Here is a 19,645-nt window from a genome sequence, read left to right on the forward strand (position 1 = left end):
TATTCTAAAGCTCACAAGCTTATTGAGATTGCCTTAATATTTTTCTGTGATTTATAATGGTTTGGGATACAATTAGAAAAGATCTTTCTTACCAGATAGAACTGTTCATCATGTTGAAATCACTCTAAAACCCACATACACAGGAGATGGAGACTGAATCTGTGGAGACTGCTTGTGGCATCGGAGAATCTGATTTAAATTTAGTGGTTGAAATGTGAGGTTGCTTACTTCAGGAGTTCCCAAGGAATAGCTCTGGAAAATGATCTAATAACCTGCAATTATCTTTGCTTGGGCTAGGAAAAATGCAGCGTTTCGACTCATGAAGTTTATACTGGGCACTGCCTCAGAATCAAGTATAAAAGGGTACCAAAGAAGAGGTTTTGAGGTACTTCTGAAGCTATTGGCACTGTGAGAGTGTATCTGTCTGTGGGCAGGCCATGCAGGGCTCTCCATGGATATTTGTCTGGTGAACATAGTTCTGGAAAGGGCTTTCAAGGTCACTGAGTTTGGTCTGTCTTGTATCACTACAAGGTGTTCTTGCTATGTGGCTTGGAGGAGATTTCAGCATGATGTGGATGTCCTGCAGTACCTGTCCAGTCCCCATTGGCCTACTTAAGAGCATATTGGCCCATAGAGGGTGGGAGTTGTAGCTAGTCAGAGAGCAACTGTATTTGCTGTAATCAAAATACCACCAAGAAACAGTGCAAAAGTCCTAGTCAGAATGGAATAGGATGGTTAAGTTGGAAGGGAACTGTCTGACCATGTCAGGGCTAACCAAAGGTTAAAGCATGTTATTGAGGGCATTGTCCAAATGCCTCTTGAACACTGGGCTTAAAGCATTAACCACCTTACTAGGAAGCCTATTCTAGTGTCTAACCACCCTCATGGTAAGAAAGTGTTTCCTAATGGCTAATATGGTGAAAACCTGAAGGAGATCCATCATGCTGTGTGGGATGATAGAGGTTGCTGCTGTACTGTGATATAGAGGAGGGCAGCAAATATGTAAGAGTTGAAGGACAGCTCTCAGGGTCGAAGTTTTCATTTTACTGAGGGAAGAGTCTGTCCAAAGCCACCACCTGTCTCCAATGTCTGTTCAATGGAGAGGATTTCATCAAATTTGCAAATTACACGAAATGGAGAGGGTCAGTTGACATGCTTGAAGTCAGAACTGCTGTCCAGAGGGACCCATACAGGAGCCTTGAGAATCCCAGAAAGGGCAAATGCCCTCCTGCCCCTGGAAAATAGGAATCTCTGGATACAGACTGGGGCCTTATGGGTTTGAGAGTAGCTCAGCTGAAAAGGGCCTGTGGATCCTGCTGAACAGGAGCTAGTCTTGTGCCTTGGCATCAAACATTGCCAGCAGTTTCCTGGGCTACGTAACAGACCCACAACCTGCAGATTGAGAGAATTGGTATTTTCCTTTACCTGGCACGTTGCTCTACATCCAGAGAAGAGCAACCACTTTTGATTCCATCAGTACCAGAAAAAATATCAGTAGACTGGAGCAAGTTCTGCTGGGCATGATCCAGGGAGCAGACAGAAAAGCAAGGTTCAAGCTGGGCATAGGGAACACGTTCTTCACAATCCATCAAGCAGTGGAGCAGGTTGCTCGTGCAATTGTGCAGTTTCTGTCTTTGCAATTTTTTAAAGACCTGACCAAAGCTACGAGCAGCCTGGTCTGACCCAAGATGGCTGCCCTCCCTGCTTGGAGCTGGAGGGTGGAGCAAAGAACACAAGGGTTCTCCCCTCCTGACCTAGGGCAAAGCTTGGAGCCAAAGCCTAAATTTTCTTGTGATTTTATTTTTTTTTTTGGTAGATGGTGGTTGATAGACAAATGGCCTAGCCTCTTTGATGTGGCAGTTCCCTGTCCATGGGTTTACTTTCATGAAGCTTTGCTCCACCACATGTTTTCTGTGTGCTGCCAAAGAGGATGATCACCTTAAAAGGCTGTCAGTTGCAAAATGTGCTAGGGTTAGCAACAGCTCTGACGGCAGCTCTATATGCTTCTGCCAATTATGGAAACATTTGTCATATTTTCCTATTTAATATTTTTCTTCCTGCCGTGGTTGTTGTTTCTGTGGGCTTCTTGACATAGGGGAAGCAGACTTAGCTGTCTGTGCAGAAGGAACACTGAACCACGTTCTGCCCTTTGTGTCAAATGTACAGCTAATGAATGGATAAACAGAATTTTTTTTCACTAGTCAGCTTTGGTAATCTTTAGTAATAGAACTGCAAAGCTGTCCTGCAGTTTCCATGCCTAAATAAGGAATTAGCCCCTTTTAAGAAAAAAAAAAAGTATCGGTTGGAAGAGTTACTGAAAATGACTTCCATTTTGTGACATTGCAACTTCTATAGATTCTTTGGGGAAGCATTAGAATAGATGGTGTACACATAGAAGTTATAAGAAATCGTGGGAGCTTAAGATTTAGAATATTCTGTAATACATCTTTTTTTTTTTTTTTTTTTACTTCTTTTTCTTCTCCCTCTCCACCTGCCTTTCCTTATGCAGGAAATAAAGAAGGACATGAAGAAAGAAAGTACTGCCAACAAACCACCAGAGAAGCCTATAAATGAAATTTGCAATGGAAGCTCTTTACTGTTGTCTGAGACAATTATTAGAACCAACAGAAAAGGTAAAGTATATGGAATCTTAAATGCAGAATTGCATTCAGACCTTTAAAAGAATGAAATGTAACCTTTCCTTGTTTATAAAACTAAAGCTAAAGTTTATTTAAGTGTAAAGGCATAGCAAGAATATTAAAATTTTCTCATTCTCCTCTAGAATGGCATACAGATGCATGTATTATGTCCAGTATTTCCACATTAATTTTCACAGGCATCCCGTTCTTCTTAACAGAAATCCCTCCTAGATACATTTAATTAAGAAAAGCAATATGAACAGATTACTAAAGCTTATTAAAGTAATGAACTGACAGCTTGCATATGCGAAGCTTTTTGCACAGTTGTGTCATTCAGGTTATGTCACATTGAGGTATTCATGTTTTATCTGGGACAGAGAATGTTAAAAGAAAAAAAAAAAGACAATGTGGAAAATGGAAAGCTTAACACACTAGTTTCCTGGGAATTGTCTACCGCTGTCATGTATTTCAGATTGCACTGCGTGCTCTCTGTGCCTGGCTAGAATCCCATGGCAGATTCCTATGTATGGTTTTGAATTGTTTAAGGGAAAGCCTCCAGATCTTCTGTCTCTTTCACTAGCTCCCACTTCCGCTCTCAGAATATCAACAAAACAAAAAGTTGGCGATGTAACAGATAATGAGGTGGATTTTTCTTTAGGTTATTATATTTATGCATCAGTTTGTTTGCAGGAAAACGGCTATCTACATGGAAGAGATGGCCTGTATTTTTCCCAGGACATTTTCTTGCTTACTGTCTTATACAGGCTAATCTGCTGTCATTAATCATTGCCATAATGCAGTTTCCATTTTGGCGTGCCTTCTGTACTGTTAGGGCTATGCAGATGGAAATTTTCTCTTACATATGAGTGAAGATTGTAGTGTATGAGCTGGCAGGTTGACTTGAGGTCTTAGACCTTAAGGTGTGCAAGTGAGGAAGATTTAATAATTTCTGCAAAATATATGGCTTCCTTTAAAATGTAAGGGGGATTAATCTTTACCATTTTTGCTAGGAATAATGTCCCCTTAAAAAAAATTGGAAAGAAATCTCAGCAAGCATTGTCTTCTGTGTTTGCAGTGTTATCCTGAATCTGGAGACACATCCAAAATTCCTGCTTTGGGTCATAGTTTCTTCAAACAACAGAAGAATTAAATTACCAAGAATGATTCTTTTTCATGGCTGCTATACAGAACCATATGAGTGGTTGTGAAATTATCTAGGGATTAAGCCTGTTCCATATTGCTTCAGTTGCTATTTGGAGAAGACTAATAGCTGTGGCAGATGCAGAGATTTGGTTCAGTCGCAAGGGGATAACACTCCAAATCTGAAAAGAAGAATAAAGGCTTTCTCCTCCTCCTTCTTTCCTCTAATTCAGAAACACTGAAAGATTCAGAAGATAAAGGAGGTTCTCTTTTTCTGTTTTTGGTTGGAGAAGACAAACTTCATATTTGTTTATAGACAACCAAGGAAAGACACATTGAGATCTTCAGTTTGAGTAAGGGATTAGATATAGAAATTAGCAGGTCTCATATTAGGATATTACTGCACTGAATTTCATTAGTGGAGACTGCACTTTTCATGGCTACCTCTGTGTAGTGTTGATGTTGAGGTTGATAAATGTTCTGACTGCTTCTCTGTGGCTATTTCCATTGCTGCCAAGCAGACAGTTACAGTATGTTGTAATCTACTCCAGCATCATGGCTAAGGATGCACCAAATATGACAAGACCAAAAGAACTTATCTTTTTTTCTGGGGTCAGTTTGAGCGTGGTGCTACAGCCAGCTTGTTCAAGTGAGTACAAACACACAAGTAGCTATTGTTGTGTCCAATAATCAAGAGTTTTCTAAGAGCTACAGGGCATATCTCCTTGTTGAGAGTGTTGCAATACATTGCTGAAGAAGGAGCCCTAAAGGCCACAGGGATTCTTTTCTTCAAATGTCTGTGTACTGTGCTTTTTATTAAGCCCCATCTCAATCTGTTTATTGATCACAGAATCTGAACTGAGCTGACCTGAAAAAGAGGTGGTTTTTGTTGTTGTTGTTGTTATTAGGAAACAAAGAAGGGACAAATGTATCTGCTGCAGTCCTTTGGCTCAAAATGGTGGCTGGAGATGCATTCACTCGATCATCACAGAGCTCAGGAAATGGAGGAAAAGACAGAGGAAGCAGTTTTATTTCTTTTGGAAGACTGGAAGGGTTAAGGAGCTCTGTCTGGTTGTTAGTACATGTAGATGCACAGGCGACACATTGGAGCAGGTGATATCAAGAGATAATCGGGCTCTGGAGAAAGGATGGTCACAACACGAGTGTAGAGCATCTGTGCAGATCCTGTCAAAGTCTTCCTACTAACTTGTGCTGTCCCAGAAACAGGAAATCTAGCAGGTCTGCTCTCAAGGAATTTGTGGAGTTACTTCCAAGGACAGAGATGTTCAGGAAACACAGAGTTGTAGCACTGAGTGACATGGCTCAGTAGACATGGTGGGGATGGTTTGAGGATTGGACTAGAGGATCTTAATGATCTCTTCCAACTTTATTGATTTTATGATCTAAATATCTGTAGCTACTGTTTAGCAGTGAAAATAGCAGTCAGTCTGATTTATTTGCTCGGGCAATGTAATTTTGCTGTTTGGAACTTCAGAGCAGATCTGGTAGTGGTAGGAATGAAGTATCACGTCAGTGTCAGACACATCAGTGTCTGCTACCAAGATGGTAAGTGCTTTTGTATGGCTGTGGTGTTACATATTGCATAGTTTTGCTGTTTAAGTTGCTTGGCCTTAAATAAGTAGCAGCACTTTAGCAGGCATTTAGAGCAGAAGAATCTTGGCCTCTTTGGCTGCTGGCTTGTGGAGAGTTTTTCCTTGAGAAATATTGACAAGTGTCCAGCAGTGGTATTCAAGGAAAACAGTTAAATTATTTGTAAGAAACATCTGAATAGCTAGAGGAAAAGAGTGGATTTCTGAATAAAAAATGATATTATGAATCCAGCTTTGTATCTTGTTTCTTGACGTTAGTTCTTGCTAAGCACTGCGTCAGGGATTCTTAGGATAAAATCAGTGTAAAGTCGAAGCGCTTCTTTTAAAGACTTGTGTCATCAAATAAGTCATGAACATTGCTTTTGTGGGTTACTGATGTATTCTAGGGAAAAAAATCAAGTTGGCTTAATGCCACGAGTAGTAGCCAACTGTGTTAGTACTTCTGCTACATACTGAGGGTGGCAGCTGGTTGTGGTATTGCTAATGATTGGTCAGCAGCTATCAGTTACTCAGCTTTTTGTTAAAGATGGAGATACGATGGAAGGATTTCATTTTGTCTGCTTTTCACTGAGAAAAGTAAAAACAGAACATTTCTCATTGTTTAATGTTTTTCAGTGACTGCATATACTATTGACCCAACAGAATTGTACAGTAGAAATGACTGCTGTGGTCATCAATACAGCTGATCTGTATTGATGTTCTTGTGTTTTTGTTTTTGTTTTTGTTTTCAGATAGGCAGCTTTATTTTCTGATTAATTCACAGAATCATAGAATGGCCTGGGTTGAAAAGGACCACGATGATCATCTAGTTTCAACCCCCCTGCTATGTGCAGGGTCGCCAACCACCAGACCAGGCTGCCCAGAGCCACATCCAGCCTGGCCTTGAATGCCTCCAGGGATGGGGCATCCTCAACCTCCTTGGGCAACCTGTTCCAGTGTGTCACCATCCTCTGTGTGAAAAACTTCCTCCTCATATCTGACCTAAACCTCCCTGTGTCAGTTTAAAACCATTCCCCCTTGTCCCATCACTATCCACCCTTTTAAACAGTCATACCCCCTCCTGTTTATATGTTCCCTTCAAGTACTTGAAGGCTGCAATGAGGTCTCCCTGGAGCCTTCTCTTTTCCAAGCTAAACAAGCCCAGTTCACTCAACATTTCCTTTTTTTTCCTTTTTTAATTGCAGAGCATATTTAAAATTACTCATGAATTGCAGATATTTCAGGTATCTCTTCTTCAGGCTTTTTGCAATACCTGAGTAATACATGTCTGGGTTATGTTGCAATCTGATATGATCATGTATGGTGGTGATAGTCATCAACATCTGGAAAACAGAACATCTTAATATAACATTCCAATGCGTTTGTACTTGATCTCTGAAAAGCTCAAAAAAGAACTATTTGAGATGTCCTTTTGCTTCCCCTGACAACTCTGGGCTAGTTTTAATGGTTACCTCAGGTGCTGCTCTATCAATCCCCATCTAAGGAAAAAGGCCATGGCACTGAATGACTTGTCTGAAACTGCCTGAATGTCAGCTGTGCTTTTCTTACATATGCTATGCCAGAATCTGTGCAGGATCACTCATTTGCTTCTTCCTGAACCTCATATAACTGGTGTGGGTCTTTTATTGTATCCTTTCAGTGCTCCATAATTTTTTCATACAGAACTATTGCTCTTAATCTTCTGTAAAACTGAATTAAAAAAAAAAAAGTTTATATCCTTGGATTTAGTTAGAATTGACATTTTTGTACCCTGCTAATAACAGATTAGGAAAGTTTTCCCCGAGAGCATTTTTAGATTGGTGAAGGAAAGCATAAGTAAAATTATTGCTATTGTTAGTGTTATTCAATATCATAAGAATATTAGTCAGATCTTGGAACAGGAAAACACTGGAAGGTATCTCTTCTCTTTAATTTTTTTTCCATCCTGATGAAATTCCATCTTTCCAAGTTAGCTTTCAAAATCCAAAAACAGATCACAAATTGTGCCACGATTTCAGATCTGCATAAATTCTGTAAGATCTTCATCCATCTATAAAAGCATGTAATGGAAGCTTGCATGTAATGAACTTAACTGTTAAACAACTAAGGGTTGTTTTATGGTAGTTTTGTTCCAATTTCTAAGTATTCTCTGTGTACTGCATTATTTTGTGTATCCGGGCATGATGTATTTTGCCTATACGTAGGTCATGTTGCAGAACTGGCACTGATAGGCAGTATGCAAACTAACAGCAATTGTTAAACAAGTAAAAATATTTAAGGAAAAGAAACATAGCCTTGCCAGGTGTATTTGTTCTATACAAACTGTAAATATAGTCAGCGCTGAGGTTATTCAAGCCAGAAAATCTGGAGCAGCTCATCGTGTGTTACATGTTCTTCATCAGAGCCAAACACTGAAAGCAACAAAATTCTTTTTTTCTCTTTCTCTGGAGAATTAGTTATTTATAATTTCCACTCCACATATAAATAATAAAGAGAATTTCCATCCTATCCTGAAACGGGGAATTTGTTGAAAGTAACTGTGACAACATGATATAGTGTTTATATTATGAACAAATAACAACTGCCTTTTGTATGGAAAACTGAGATTTAACTCTTTTTTTTTTTCCCCATAAATTTGAGAAATGGGAAAAGCATTTTACAAGAAAAATGCTTCATTTTATGATAGGGATAATGCATTTACTAAAAAGACAAAATGAAAGAGTTTTGTATCTTTTAAGTGATGCATGCAGGCTATTAATCTGGTTATCTTTTTCAACAAAAAGGCAAACCTCAAAATTTCTGTCACAAAATCTTTTATTACTAAACCTAGAGCAAACAACTGCCTTTGTCACATGCCAGTCATGTTTGATGAAGTGTCTGACCTTCAGTATGCTCAGCTTTGGTTTTTCTTTCAAACACAGGTAGAAGGTAGAAGGCATTAATCTGCCTTTTGATTGGATTATCTTTCTGCTGTTTATGTGTTTCAGACATGCAGACTGTGGTGTTCCCTTGCAAATACTTCCAACTTCAGAGAAATTATAATAAGCATGAGGAAAAAATTCCTTTTAGTTTTTAAGATTAGCTAATTGGTGCACAATCAGCTTGTACAACTGCACAAGAGCATACTTCTCAGCCAGCTAAGGTTAAAATATGCACACAACACATGACGTAAACCCAAAATGAGACATAATTAATCACACAGGAAACTCAACTTTAGCAAAATCATTTTTCTTTGTGTTTAAATACCATATTTGTATACCACCATTTGTATTTCATTTAAAAGTATTGTTTCTTGAAACTAAATATGTGGATAATCTTTAGCCTCAGGTAAGCAGTTCTACATAGAACAACACCGTTTTCAGTTTAGAGAGGCAGGAAAAGACAAGAGATTTTGTTGAGCGTATAGATGGCAGCCAGGAAGAAACTTTGTTCTTAGGTATTCCTGTGTGAGATCTTTGTCAGATTGATGTATTTGTTGTGGAGGAAGGTGAAGAAGGTTCCATTGCATCTCAGAGGAAAAATCTCTACTTGTTCCCTTTCAACTATTGAAAAATGGTATTACTATAAGGAGATAATGAGACTCAGGGGGTGTTCTGTTCACATTATTTAATGTGCAACCTGTGGATGGTACATGGGAAAACAATGAAGCTCTCCAGCATTTTAGTTTGAGGATGCTTTTGACATAAATAATCTTCAGTAGCAAAACTGAGGGGTCACAAAGTGTGTGGAATACAGCTAGTTTTGGGGCTGATGAATCAGATGTGTTCAGCTGAAGGACAGTTGTCCAATGTGTGAGTATCGTTCCTTGCCTCGTGGAGCTGTACCTTTGGATTCAGTATCCTTTTATATAAATACATTTATGTAGCATGCAAAATCATAAAATTGTGCAATTTAAAATGATTGTGTTGTTTGTCTTAAAATTATTTTGGGGTTTCTTTTTTTAGTTCTGTCTATACTGTGAAATCTGCCTAAAATAGGCTTATCTTGCTGTGCAGGGATAGGCATTACCTCTGCTACAAATTTGAGATGAGTCTGTTGACTGTTTTTGTTTTGTCTGGAATAAAGATCTTAACAGTGTCTACTTAGCAACAGTGGAACAGGTGCTTGCTTTTTCTTTTCAAGCAGATCTTGTTTCCAACTCCTATTTAAATAATGACTTAATATATTCAAAATATAAACTTTTTTTCTGTGTTCTGGTCATCTGCCACCCTGGTTTTCAGTTAGTCTCATTAGGTATCTAGATTCCAATCACTTATTCCAGTGAGATCATTTACTTTCTTGTAATTTAATTTGCAGTATCCCATCTTATTTTCCCCTTAGTTCCTACCTTTCTTATCAGCTGCTGCTTCCTGGTTCTCTGCACTATGCACAAATGCTGTCCCTGATGCCACTGGCATGGGACTATAGTTTGTATCCTGAGGCTTTGTGCAGGAACAGCCTGTGGAAGTCAGTTTAAAAATGGTTTGAATTGGAATTCCAAGTGAATACTATTCTCTGGATACTTTGACTTAGATGGCAGTCTTTTTGCATATCATGTGTTTAGCTCTGGGAATCTCATTTATGGAGCATGCTGTAAAAACGTAAAATGCAGTCACTGCATCAAGGAGCTTACTGTATATACGTGTGTGTGTTGATATAGATCTATGAAACAAAGTAACAGACAACTTAAAAAAAAAAACTAAAAAGACAAGGGAAAATGCTGTTTTGAATGATTGCTAGCAGTCTAATTTTTTAGATTTCTTGCAGATACAGTACATTTGTTTTAATGAAAGATTTAAATCTGGATCCACATCTGGAGAATAGGAGAGTGTTATGAAGAGAATCATTATGATATTGGAAATTTTACAGATGGTGGTGTGTACTGACATTGAAGACAAAGAGGAAGCAGATGCCCCTTTCATACAGAAGTCTGAAGACACTTAGAGGATTGAGTTACAGGATCAGTGATCAGGATTATAAGCAGCTTACAGGTGAAGCAGAGAGGTGGTTATGGAGGTGGATGAGGACATTTGTTAGGTTTGTTTTTTAAAAAAAATATTTTTTATCAATGGGAAAGCAGAGTTAAGTGAATTTTTAAGGAAGAAATAAAGAGAACAGATGAAATTATGAATAGAGCTTACAAGGGTAGCTGAAAGAACTGAAAGAAAAAAGAGAAGAAGTGGTAGAGATTCCTCTAGTAATCTACACAGGAACGATGTAGGTATCTGAGCTTCTCAGGTTAAACTCCCTGTATATGAGAGAAAATAGAGAAAAACAGGTTGTGCTCTTATCCAGTATAGTGTCAAAGTCGTCATATCTTAAAGTGATTGTGCTTTGACTATGAGGAGAATACAGTATATAGTGCCCATATGGAAGCGCTGTAAGCTGAATAACCCACCCCTGTGTTTGTGTTCTGACAAGGTGAGCATGAGAAAAGTCTCAAAGTAGTTCTGCAGCTTTCTCTTAAAAGACATTGAATGGAGAAAGAATGAGAGAGAGAGAAACATGAAAAGTGAACTCTGGGGACAAGCTGGGATTGCTGGAGGGCAATTCAGGTAGCTTGAGGGTAAAGATTTAGCTAAAAGTGTGATAGACCTGAAGGAGGGTAAATAAATCTGTAGTGTAGTTCAGACTAATGGAATTTTTCTCAGTGTCCTCTAAAAAACATGAGTTGAAAGAGAAGACAGCAAGATGGCTGAGTGGATCTTAGGATGCTGAAAAACAGACTTCTAAGTACAAGAACTAAACGAGTCAGGAAGATTCCAGTTCAGTGTGTGTGTGTGTAGAAGAATGCTGGGGTATGAGTAAAATGTGTTTTAGTTTGCACACTCCTATATTAGATGCACGATGCTATCTTCACTAAATTTTCAAACAATCAGCAGAGAGTTGCCTGTCCTGGCAAAACTCTCTTGCAGTATCTTCTGAACTTAGCAGGTTTCTGTAGCTATTGATCATACTATGTATAACTGAAGATCTGAATGGCCAGTCTGTAGGCATCTGTTTTTCTGGGTTGATAGCAGAGGCAATGTCTGAATCATCCAAGGGTTACTAAATACATTAGCAAGTTCAGGTGCAAACTGTTTTGCTATCAACAGTTCCTACATTTAATGCAAGCCAAATGCAATGAAATAGTACTAAATGCTGGATCCTTCCTTGTTAAGGCAACAACAGCAGCAATTAGAAGTCTGAGGCTTCCTCTTTTCTTAAAAATAAGTTTTCCTATCACAAAAATGACTTTTTTTCCTCAAGCTTCTGTAGAAAAGCATCTCCTTGCAGCTAGCAGTTCCTTCCTGATTGCTGCTGTAGGAGTCCTTGGCCTCACAGGACTCAGCTGCCTTGGATCTCTGTCCTTGACCTGCTGTCCTGCACTCAGCAGTTCATCTCTCTCTCATTCAGTCTTTCATCTAGAAGTAGTGCTATTTTCATGGCTAACTTGGTTTGGAAATGTACAGGCTGACCTTTCTCCCCGCTCCTCTTTCTATGATTGAGAAATGGCAGAAGATGAGCAGAGTGGCTCATGTGAAACCGAGCCTTACAGTGAGTCACTTGGGGGGCAGGGGAGAGGTCACTGTACACTCCCCAGTGACTAGCTAGGACCATCTGCACCTCATAGCTGTGATAGAAGAGAATCAGACTTTCTGTTATGTTAGAGAAGATGAATAAAAGGAATAATGCAGACATGCTCTTGAAAAAAATAAAAAAAAATAACCCTATCTGGAATTAAAAATTGGGGTCTTTCCTGTAAAAGCGAATACCTTTTTCACGAGCTCTGCAGCTTTGGTGCTGTGCTTTGAACTGGTTCGAGGATGCCTGTCTTTCTTGGCAATAATATTAATGAATTTGTGACTGCTAAGTTAAATACACCCATCTAAGTGTGCTCTTACATTGGCAGTCAGATCTGTAGCTCAGTACCATTTTACTTTGCTTCTTGGATCATAGCTGAGGTGGTGCTGTGTTGCTTGTATAGAAACAGGGAACTGCTGTGCTGAAACCAGGTCTGTGTGGCTGGTGACATTTTCTTTCCCCTATCTGTAGGTGCCTGTGGGTAGTAATAAGAGCCAGGCGTGTTACAGTAAGTTAGGGCACTAATGAGTACAGTCAGGAAGCTGGAGCCTCCCGGCTTCTTTGACAACCTTAAAACCCTTGAATGAGTTCTGAGGTTGTAAGTGAAAAGCAATACCTGTCAAGAGCTCCTTTGGGTCTCCATCAAATTGCAGAGCCACGCAACTTGTAGATACAAACTGAAGACACAATTAATTAGTTTAAATGAATGGTCTGAGAATTTGTTCTTAACCCAGGAGCCCTCTGTAAAGATGATTCGTGGATGTATATGAAAGTTTAATGTAAACATGTCTTTGTATTTTTTCTGTGATGTATTTTTTCAGAAATAGCTCCAAATCAGTTCTCCCTGCATTGAGAAAGAGTGACTTGTTTTGCTGCTGTTGAATCACTTCAGTGCAGTGAATGTTTTGACTTGTGTGTACTTGGACCAAAAGGCAACTACAATTATGGTTCAAGAGCTTCCCCTTCAGAGGGAATGACATTTGTAAATTCAAATTGGAATCAACTACTCAAGGCAGTGGTGAGAATGTACCCATCAAAATGGCCCTGTAGCTTCTGTTAGGAAACTTTAACACTGTCTTGATGCTTTAGGAGACTTCAGCAGAGTTCTGCTTGGAAGTGCCCTGCAGGACCTCTGGGAATCAAGTACCAGCCTGAGTTTTGGTTGAAAGTCAGAGGGGGAGTTAATTCTGCAGGCCTTTGGTGCTCTAACAGCAGGTGGGCAGCTCAGCTGCACCATGCTTCTCTCTCACTCCCCTTCCTCAAAAGAACAGGGGAACAAAACAGGATGAAGAATTGCTCATGGATTGAGTTAAGTTAAATTAATGGAAAATAAAAACAAGCGTAGGCCGTGCAGAATCAGAGGGAGAAAACTGTTACTCTCTAATTCCCATCAGCAAGTGATGCTCAGCTATGCCTCAGGAAGCAAGGGCATCAGTGATCTCCGTCCTCTTCTTTGCCCAGCTCTCATTTCTGAGTGTGTTGCCATACAGCACGCGGTATCCCTGTGGTCGCTTGGGTCAGCTGTCCTGGCCTTGTCCCCACCCCACTGCCTCTGGGGGTTACAGAGAGCTTTGGTGCTGTGCCAGCACTGCTCAGCAATAGCCAAAATGTGGGTGCAATACCAGCACTGTTCTGCTGCAAGTGCAGAGCACAGTACTGTATGGGCTGCTGGGTTAACTCCACCCTAGCCAGGCCAACGCAATGCACTTCACACAAGTATTTTTCACCTGTTCTCTTCCCCAGTTCCCTTTCCTCTGTGCAGGTACATAAAGATTACAGCTCTTTAAGCAAAACTTTACTTTAGGCTGCAAGAAACAACATGAAAGCATTGCCCAGTATACTTAAGGCACATTGTGCTGATTTATGATCTGTCACAGATTCTGTGAAGCATTTTGTTTCCAGCAATTGATAGAGGCTTTAAAAACTTCCCTCTGATGAAGTGACATGCCTGGAATGAACTTGTCACTACATTAATTTTAGTTTATCTTCATACTCAGCATGAAATACTTTGATTCATCTAATTAAAAGCCCTTGAAGTTAGGGAAGTTTGCTCTACTGTGACTAGATCTGAAAAACATGCAGAAGTAGCGGCCAGTTCTGGTAATGCACAGCTTGGATTATTTTGTGTAGGATGGCATCATTAACTACTTATGCTTTCAGTTTTCAGATTCTTGTTTGACTTGAATATCAAGATACTATGTATGCAGAGAGGGATATTTCTTGTTTCTACTGGCATGATATTTCCTACTTTTTATTCATTGAATATTTCACAAATGTTTTATTTTATTTCAAAATTTCCTCTCATCCAGTCCCATACAGCATTATCTTTTCCAGCATGGCAAGTTGTGCTGCTGTTCACAGTACACTTTGATTTTTTTATTGTATTTTTTAGGATTATCTCACTGTTTTCTAATGCTACGTCACAGTTAAGATGAGCAGCTCAGATGTAGTAGTTTCTCCTCTCCATCTTTATGCATTTCCTTTTCAACTATAAGTGCTTACTTGAGCCTTTTTCTTATTTGATGTTAATTTACGGTATTGTGTTCTTTAAAAATTCAAGACATGTTGCTGGTAGTGGTTATTTTCTGAGCTCCTTGGTAGGGTGGCTGTGCTTGACAAGGGGGTGAACTATGGAAGTGTTGACAAGCGACTGATTGTTGCTTCTTGGCCCCAAGGACAAAACTGCAATATGAAAGATTATTATTAGCTGTCACACAGCAAAAGCTATTATTTCCTAACTTCAGCACCTACTTTATTTAGAAACTGAAACAGAGGCAAGGCAGAGGTCCTTCTGGCAAGAAGCAGAATGTCAGCATGCTTCTCTGCACGAGCTGGGTAGCCTCAGAGAAGCTCTGTACATTTGTAGCTGTTTACCACAGCGTTATTGTGGGATACATCTTCATAAATTTGCCACTAAGCTCTGTGACCCATTCCAGAATATGGGCAGCACAAGGGCCCCAGGCCACCCATGGCAGGCCGAGATACCTCTGCTCCCCACCAGCAATACTTGCCTGCTCCGTAATCTGTTTTTGATGCTGAGATCTCTGGAGATTGAATTTCCTCCCCTTTGCCCAACTCCACTGCTCAGCCCGGTACTGTGTTTGTTCCTTGGGTTTCTTGAGCAGCATGCAGTGGTCGGTGACAAGGTGACACTGTGTTTAACGATCAGTCAGGGTACAGAAGGAGTCCCAGCTATCCAGTAGCTTGAACCTAAGCCATCGTAAACATTTAAGCAGTTCTTTTTTATGCAGAGTCATGCATTTTCCTGTTGGCTGTCATCTTCTGTCCTTGGGGATGATTCAGTGGTAAAATAACTAATTTAAATACCCTCACACAAACTTCAGTCATCAGCACCATTTATTTTAAGTAACTTTAAGTGCTGTCTTTCTGTATTTCCCTACTTCATTTGGTACCTTGTGCAGACTTCTGACAGAGTACAGATGTCCCTGGTCTGCAGTTTGGTACAGAGCTCTGAATAGACTGCAAGATGCAGTGTCAGCCATTATTACTTTGTGCAACTACAATAATAAGATTTAATATCTTTTTCAGACCTAGGAATTCTTTGCTGGTCCACTGACTCAGCATAGTGTTATCGTGAATTACATGGGTTGTCATTAGTTCTGGGAATTCAGAAGAGCTTAGGAAGTGACCAGGAAATGGTTTAACTGAAAAAGCTCCAGTGACCTAAGGATAACCAAGGTTCCCTCAAAAGCCTGGCAGCTACTGGGGAAAAGAAAAGTAATAAACATTGAAAAATTTATCTGAGGCTGTGGTTTCAGAACCACGTCAAGCCAGCACTGCCACCAATAAATAAATAAATAAATAAATCCTCTGGTTTTCTTCTTTCCGTGCTCTAGTGCAGACGTTTGGTTGCTTGGCAGGCAGAATTAGGAGAATTTAACATTAAACTATGTGCAAAGGCTATTTTTAATAGCAGGGTCAGCTCACTGCCTGTCTCCCCATACTGTGTCAAAAACCCTTCATGTGACAGCAGCAAACTGGAGGAAGCAGCAGTGCTGCCTTCTATTTGTTTGTGAATGAAAGTTGTTGTAAAAGTACTCTGAGAGAGTGATGGTTTGTCAAACTTTATAAAAGATGGTTTGTGTCATTGGTTCAAATTGGATGAGCAAGGAGCTCGTGCACAAACTCAAAGGGAAGAAGAAGGCCCATGAAATGGAAAAAAGGGTCTGACCACTTAGGAAGGATATAGAAATGTTGTCATGGCCTGCAGATATGCGACGAGGAAGGCTAAAGCCCAGCTGGAATTGAATCTGGAAAAGGTGATAAAGGATAATAAAAAAAGGCTTTTTAAAGTATGTTAACAGTAAAAGGAAGACTAGGGAGAATGTGGCTCCTCTACTAAGTGAGGTGGGTGTTCTGGTAACGGGGGATGCTAAGAAGGTGGAGATACTGAATGCCTTCTTTGCTTCTATCTTCAGTGAAAAAGTTCTCCCTTGGGAATCCCAGACCCTGGAGGTTAGTGAGAGGGTCTGGGGAATTGAAGACCTCCCTTCAGTCAGGGAAGAGGCGGTCCGAGAGCGCCTAGGCAACACCAATGTTCAGAAATCCATGGGACCCAATGGGATGCATCCATGGGTGTTGAAGGAGCTGGCAGAGGTGATTGCTGAACCGCTTTCGGTCATCTTTGAGAGGTCTTGGAGAATGGGGGAGGTGCCTGAAGACTGGAGGATAGCCAATGTCACTCCGGTCTTCAAAAAGGGCAAGAAGGAGGATCCACACATTTACAGACCAGTCAGCCTCACCTCTGTCCCTGGAAAGGTGAAAGAACAGCTTGTGCTGGATGCCATCTCCATATAAATGGAAGAGAAGGAGGTTATCAGTAGTCAGCATGGGTTCACCAGGGGGAGGTCATGCTTGACCAACCTGGTAGCCTTCTATGATGTTGTCTCTGGCTGGGTGGATGGGGGGAGAGCAGTGGATGTAGTCTACCTTGATTTCAGCAAGGCATTTGATACTGTCCCCCATGACATCCTTATAACAAAGCTGAGGAAGTGTGGGATAGATGAGTGGACAGTGAGGTGGGTTGAGAACTGGCTGACTGGCAGAGCACAGAGGGTCGTTGTTGGTGGTGCAGAGTCTGGTTGGAGACCTGTAACCAGCGGTGTTCCTCAGGGGTCTGTGCTGGGTCCGGTCTTGTTCAACATCTTCATCAATGACCTTGATGAGGGGATAATGGCCACCCTCAGCAAGTTTGTTGATGATACGAAGTTGGGAGGATTGGCTGACACGCCTGAAGGCTGTGCTGCCATTCAGCGAGACCTGGAGAGCTAGGCAGAAAAAAAAACAGATGAGGTTTAACAAAAGCAAGTGTAGAGTCTTGCATCTGGGGAGGAATAATTCCATGCACCAGTACAGGCTGGGGGATGAGCTGCTGGAGAGGAGCTCTGTGGAGAGGGACCTGGGTGTCCTGGTGGATGACAGGTTGGCCATGAGCCAGCAGTGTGCCCTTGTGGCCAAGAGGGCCAATGGCATCCTGGGGTGCATTAAAAAGAGCGTGGCCAGCAGGTCGAGGGAGGTGATCCTCTCCCTCTACTCTGCCCTGGTAAGACCTCATCTGGAGTACTGTGTCCAGTTCTGGGCTCCCCAGTACAAAAAAGACAGGGATCTCTTGGAAAGAGTCCAGCGGAGGGCCACAAAGATGGTGAAGGGCCTGGAGCATCTCTCCTGTGAAGAAAGGCTGAGTGAACTGGGTCTGTTCAGCCTTGAGAAAAGGAGACTGAGAGGGGACCTGATCCAGGTCTATAAATATCTGAGGTGTGGAGGGCAGAATGGCGAGGCCGGACTCTTTTCAGTGGTGAGTGGAGACAGGACAAGGGGAAACGGCTGGAAACTGCAGCATAGGAAGTTCTGCACAAATGTGCGCAAGAACTTCTTTACAGTGAGGTGATGGAGCACTGGAACAGGCTGCCCAGGGAGGTGGTGGAGTCTCCTTCTCTGGAGATGTTCAAGACCTGCCTGGATGTCTACCTGTGTGACCTACTGTAGGGAACCTGCTTTGGCAGGGGGGTTGGACTCGATGATCTCTGGAGGTCCCTTCCAACCCCTACAGTTCTGTGATTCTGTGAAACATCAAAAGAAAGCAGATGCTGCCTTGTCTGTTTGAATGATCTGCTACACTCCGCTTTTGTCTTGAGCTAGAGAAGTGTAGGGCTTGGTCAAGGTCCCACAGATCCAGCATCACAGTTACATATCAGCCCTTTTTCTTCTGCCTCTTCTTATGACCACAGAACACTTTGGTGGATTCCATTACACAGGCAGCTGACATGAGCCAGAGGCTTATTTAGTCACAGACTTTAGTTGAGGAAGTAACTTCTAATTCGTGTGGTGAGTGTAATGGAAAAGGCAAGAGGAACTTGACAGCTATTTTTAGGAAAAGATAGTGTTTATCTCAGCAAAACTAGAAAAGATGTAGAGACATTGCAGACCTTAAAGCTTAGACAGATATTTTTTTTTTCCATTCTAAGGTGAAAGAGTTTCTGTTTCTTTGTTCCCCAGTTGCTCTGTCGGTCTGACTGGTTCTCCAGTTACATTTTTCTTTCTGCTCCAACTGATAATCCCCCATGCCACTGAATGAAAATCTCACTAAAGGGCTGAAGATGGAGGTGTCAGGAAATTAGGAAAGCTAATAAAGTGATTTCAAATGCACAACATAAACTGAACAGCAGGATAACAGAAGTGCTTTTTCCTCACTTCTGTACCTTACAGTAATTGTAATAAGTAGATAAACTGTCTCATTGCAAAATTTAATTATTCAAATAATGTTTTTTCCACTTCTAAAATAAAAACTCAAACTACTGGGTCTATTAAATCTAGAAGAAAATATTTATAACCGTGTTAAAGCATCATCCCAACAGCTGACACTGGGTTTGTCCTTGAAGACTGTGTTTGATTCAGAAGGAGAGGGAGCAGCCATCTAGTGCCAGGTGTGTGGATGCTGTATGGAAGGTGAGGTATGGAGCCAACCTGCCTGCCTTTCCTGGGAGCAGTCTAGTCAAGCAGAGCTTGGAAAACCTTTGTTTATGAAAGAGACAGTACTTCAAACCCATCAAGGAAAAAGGCCAGGCAGGTGAAATTCCCTGGTGTATTTAAGTAGCTTTGTTTCAGAGACAGATAAATAACTTTACCAAAGCAAAGAGGCAGTTTAAGGGAAACAGAACACAAACCAGTAAATTGAAAGAAAGTGATCTGTTCCACCTAGACAGCTTCAGTTTGTTGATTGATGTGACATTAAGGTGCCTTGGGCAATGTCCAGTTGGAAGTCTGTGGAGGTAGCCCCATGCTAAGGCATTGGTATAGAAGTTGTGTGAATGCTGCTGGGGGAATAAAATATAAGGGTTTGATGGCAGGTTCAACATGGAGTCTTGGATGCAGATGCATTCTGGATAGACCTAGGAAAGCACTGTGCAGCTGGATCACAGGAGCTAGTTCCACTGATAAGGAGTTCCTTCCTTGGTACAGGTCAGAACTGATATGAAGTTGTCACCATTCAGCTGTCAGGAGGAGAACTGATTGTGGCCCTAGAGGCAGAGCCAAAGGGTGGTATGCTGAAGTGTCACACAAGTAATGACACGTCCAGGTTTGTGGAGGAGGGAAATGTCCAATAGCTGCTGGATGAGAGAGGCTTGCAACAAGTGAGGTGACAGAGGATTTTGATGGGGAGTTACGTGCAGAGGATTTGTGACGGTAGCTGTGCAGCTTAGGAGCTGCTGGCAT

The 19,645-nt window shown here is 41.1% G+C and overlaps 1 protein-coding gene across 3 annotated transcripts in view; it reads left to right on the forward strand.

Moving 5' to 3' along the window:
• SH3KBP1 (SH3 domain containing kinase binding protein 1) overlaps positions 1-19,645 on the forward strand; it is a 220,043-nt gene that overhangs the window by 71,846 nt on the left and 128,552 nt on the right. For all 3 annotated transcript variants that reach the window (XM_048932215.1, XM_048932205.1, XM_048932195.1), the window contains one exon: positions 2,510-2,633. In XM_048932215.1, coding sequence (XP_048788172.1) covers positions 2,510-2,633 — 124 coding nt within the window. The remainder of the gene's footprint in view (positions 1-2,509; positions 2,634-19,645) is intronic.

The sequence above is a fragment of the Lagopus muta genome, chromosome 1 (assembly GCF_023343835.1).
Source record: "Lagopus muta isolate bLagMut1 chromosome 1, bLagMut1 primary, whole genome shotgun sequence".
In the NCBI taxonomy this organism is placed as follows: domain Eukaryota; kingdom Metazoa; phylum Chordata; class Aves; order Galliformes; family Phasianidae; genus Lagopus; species Lagopus muta.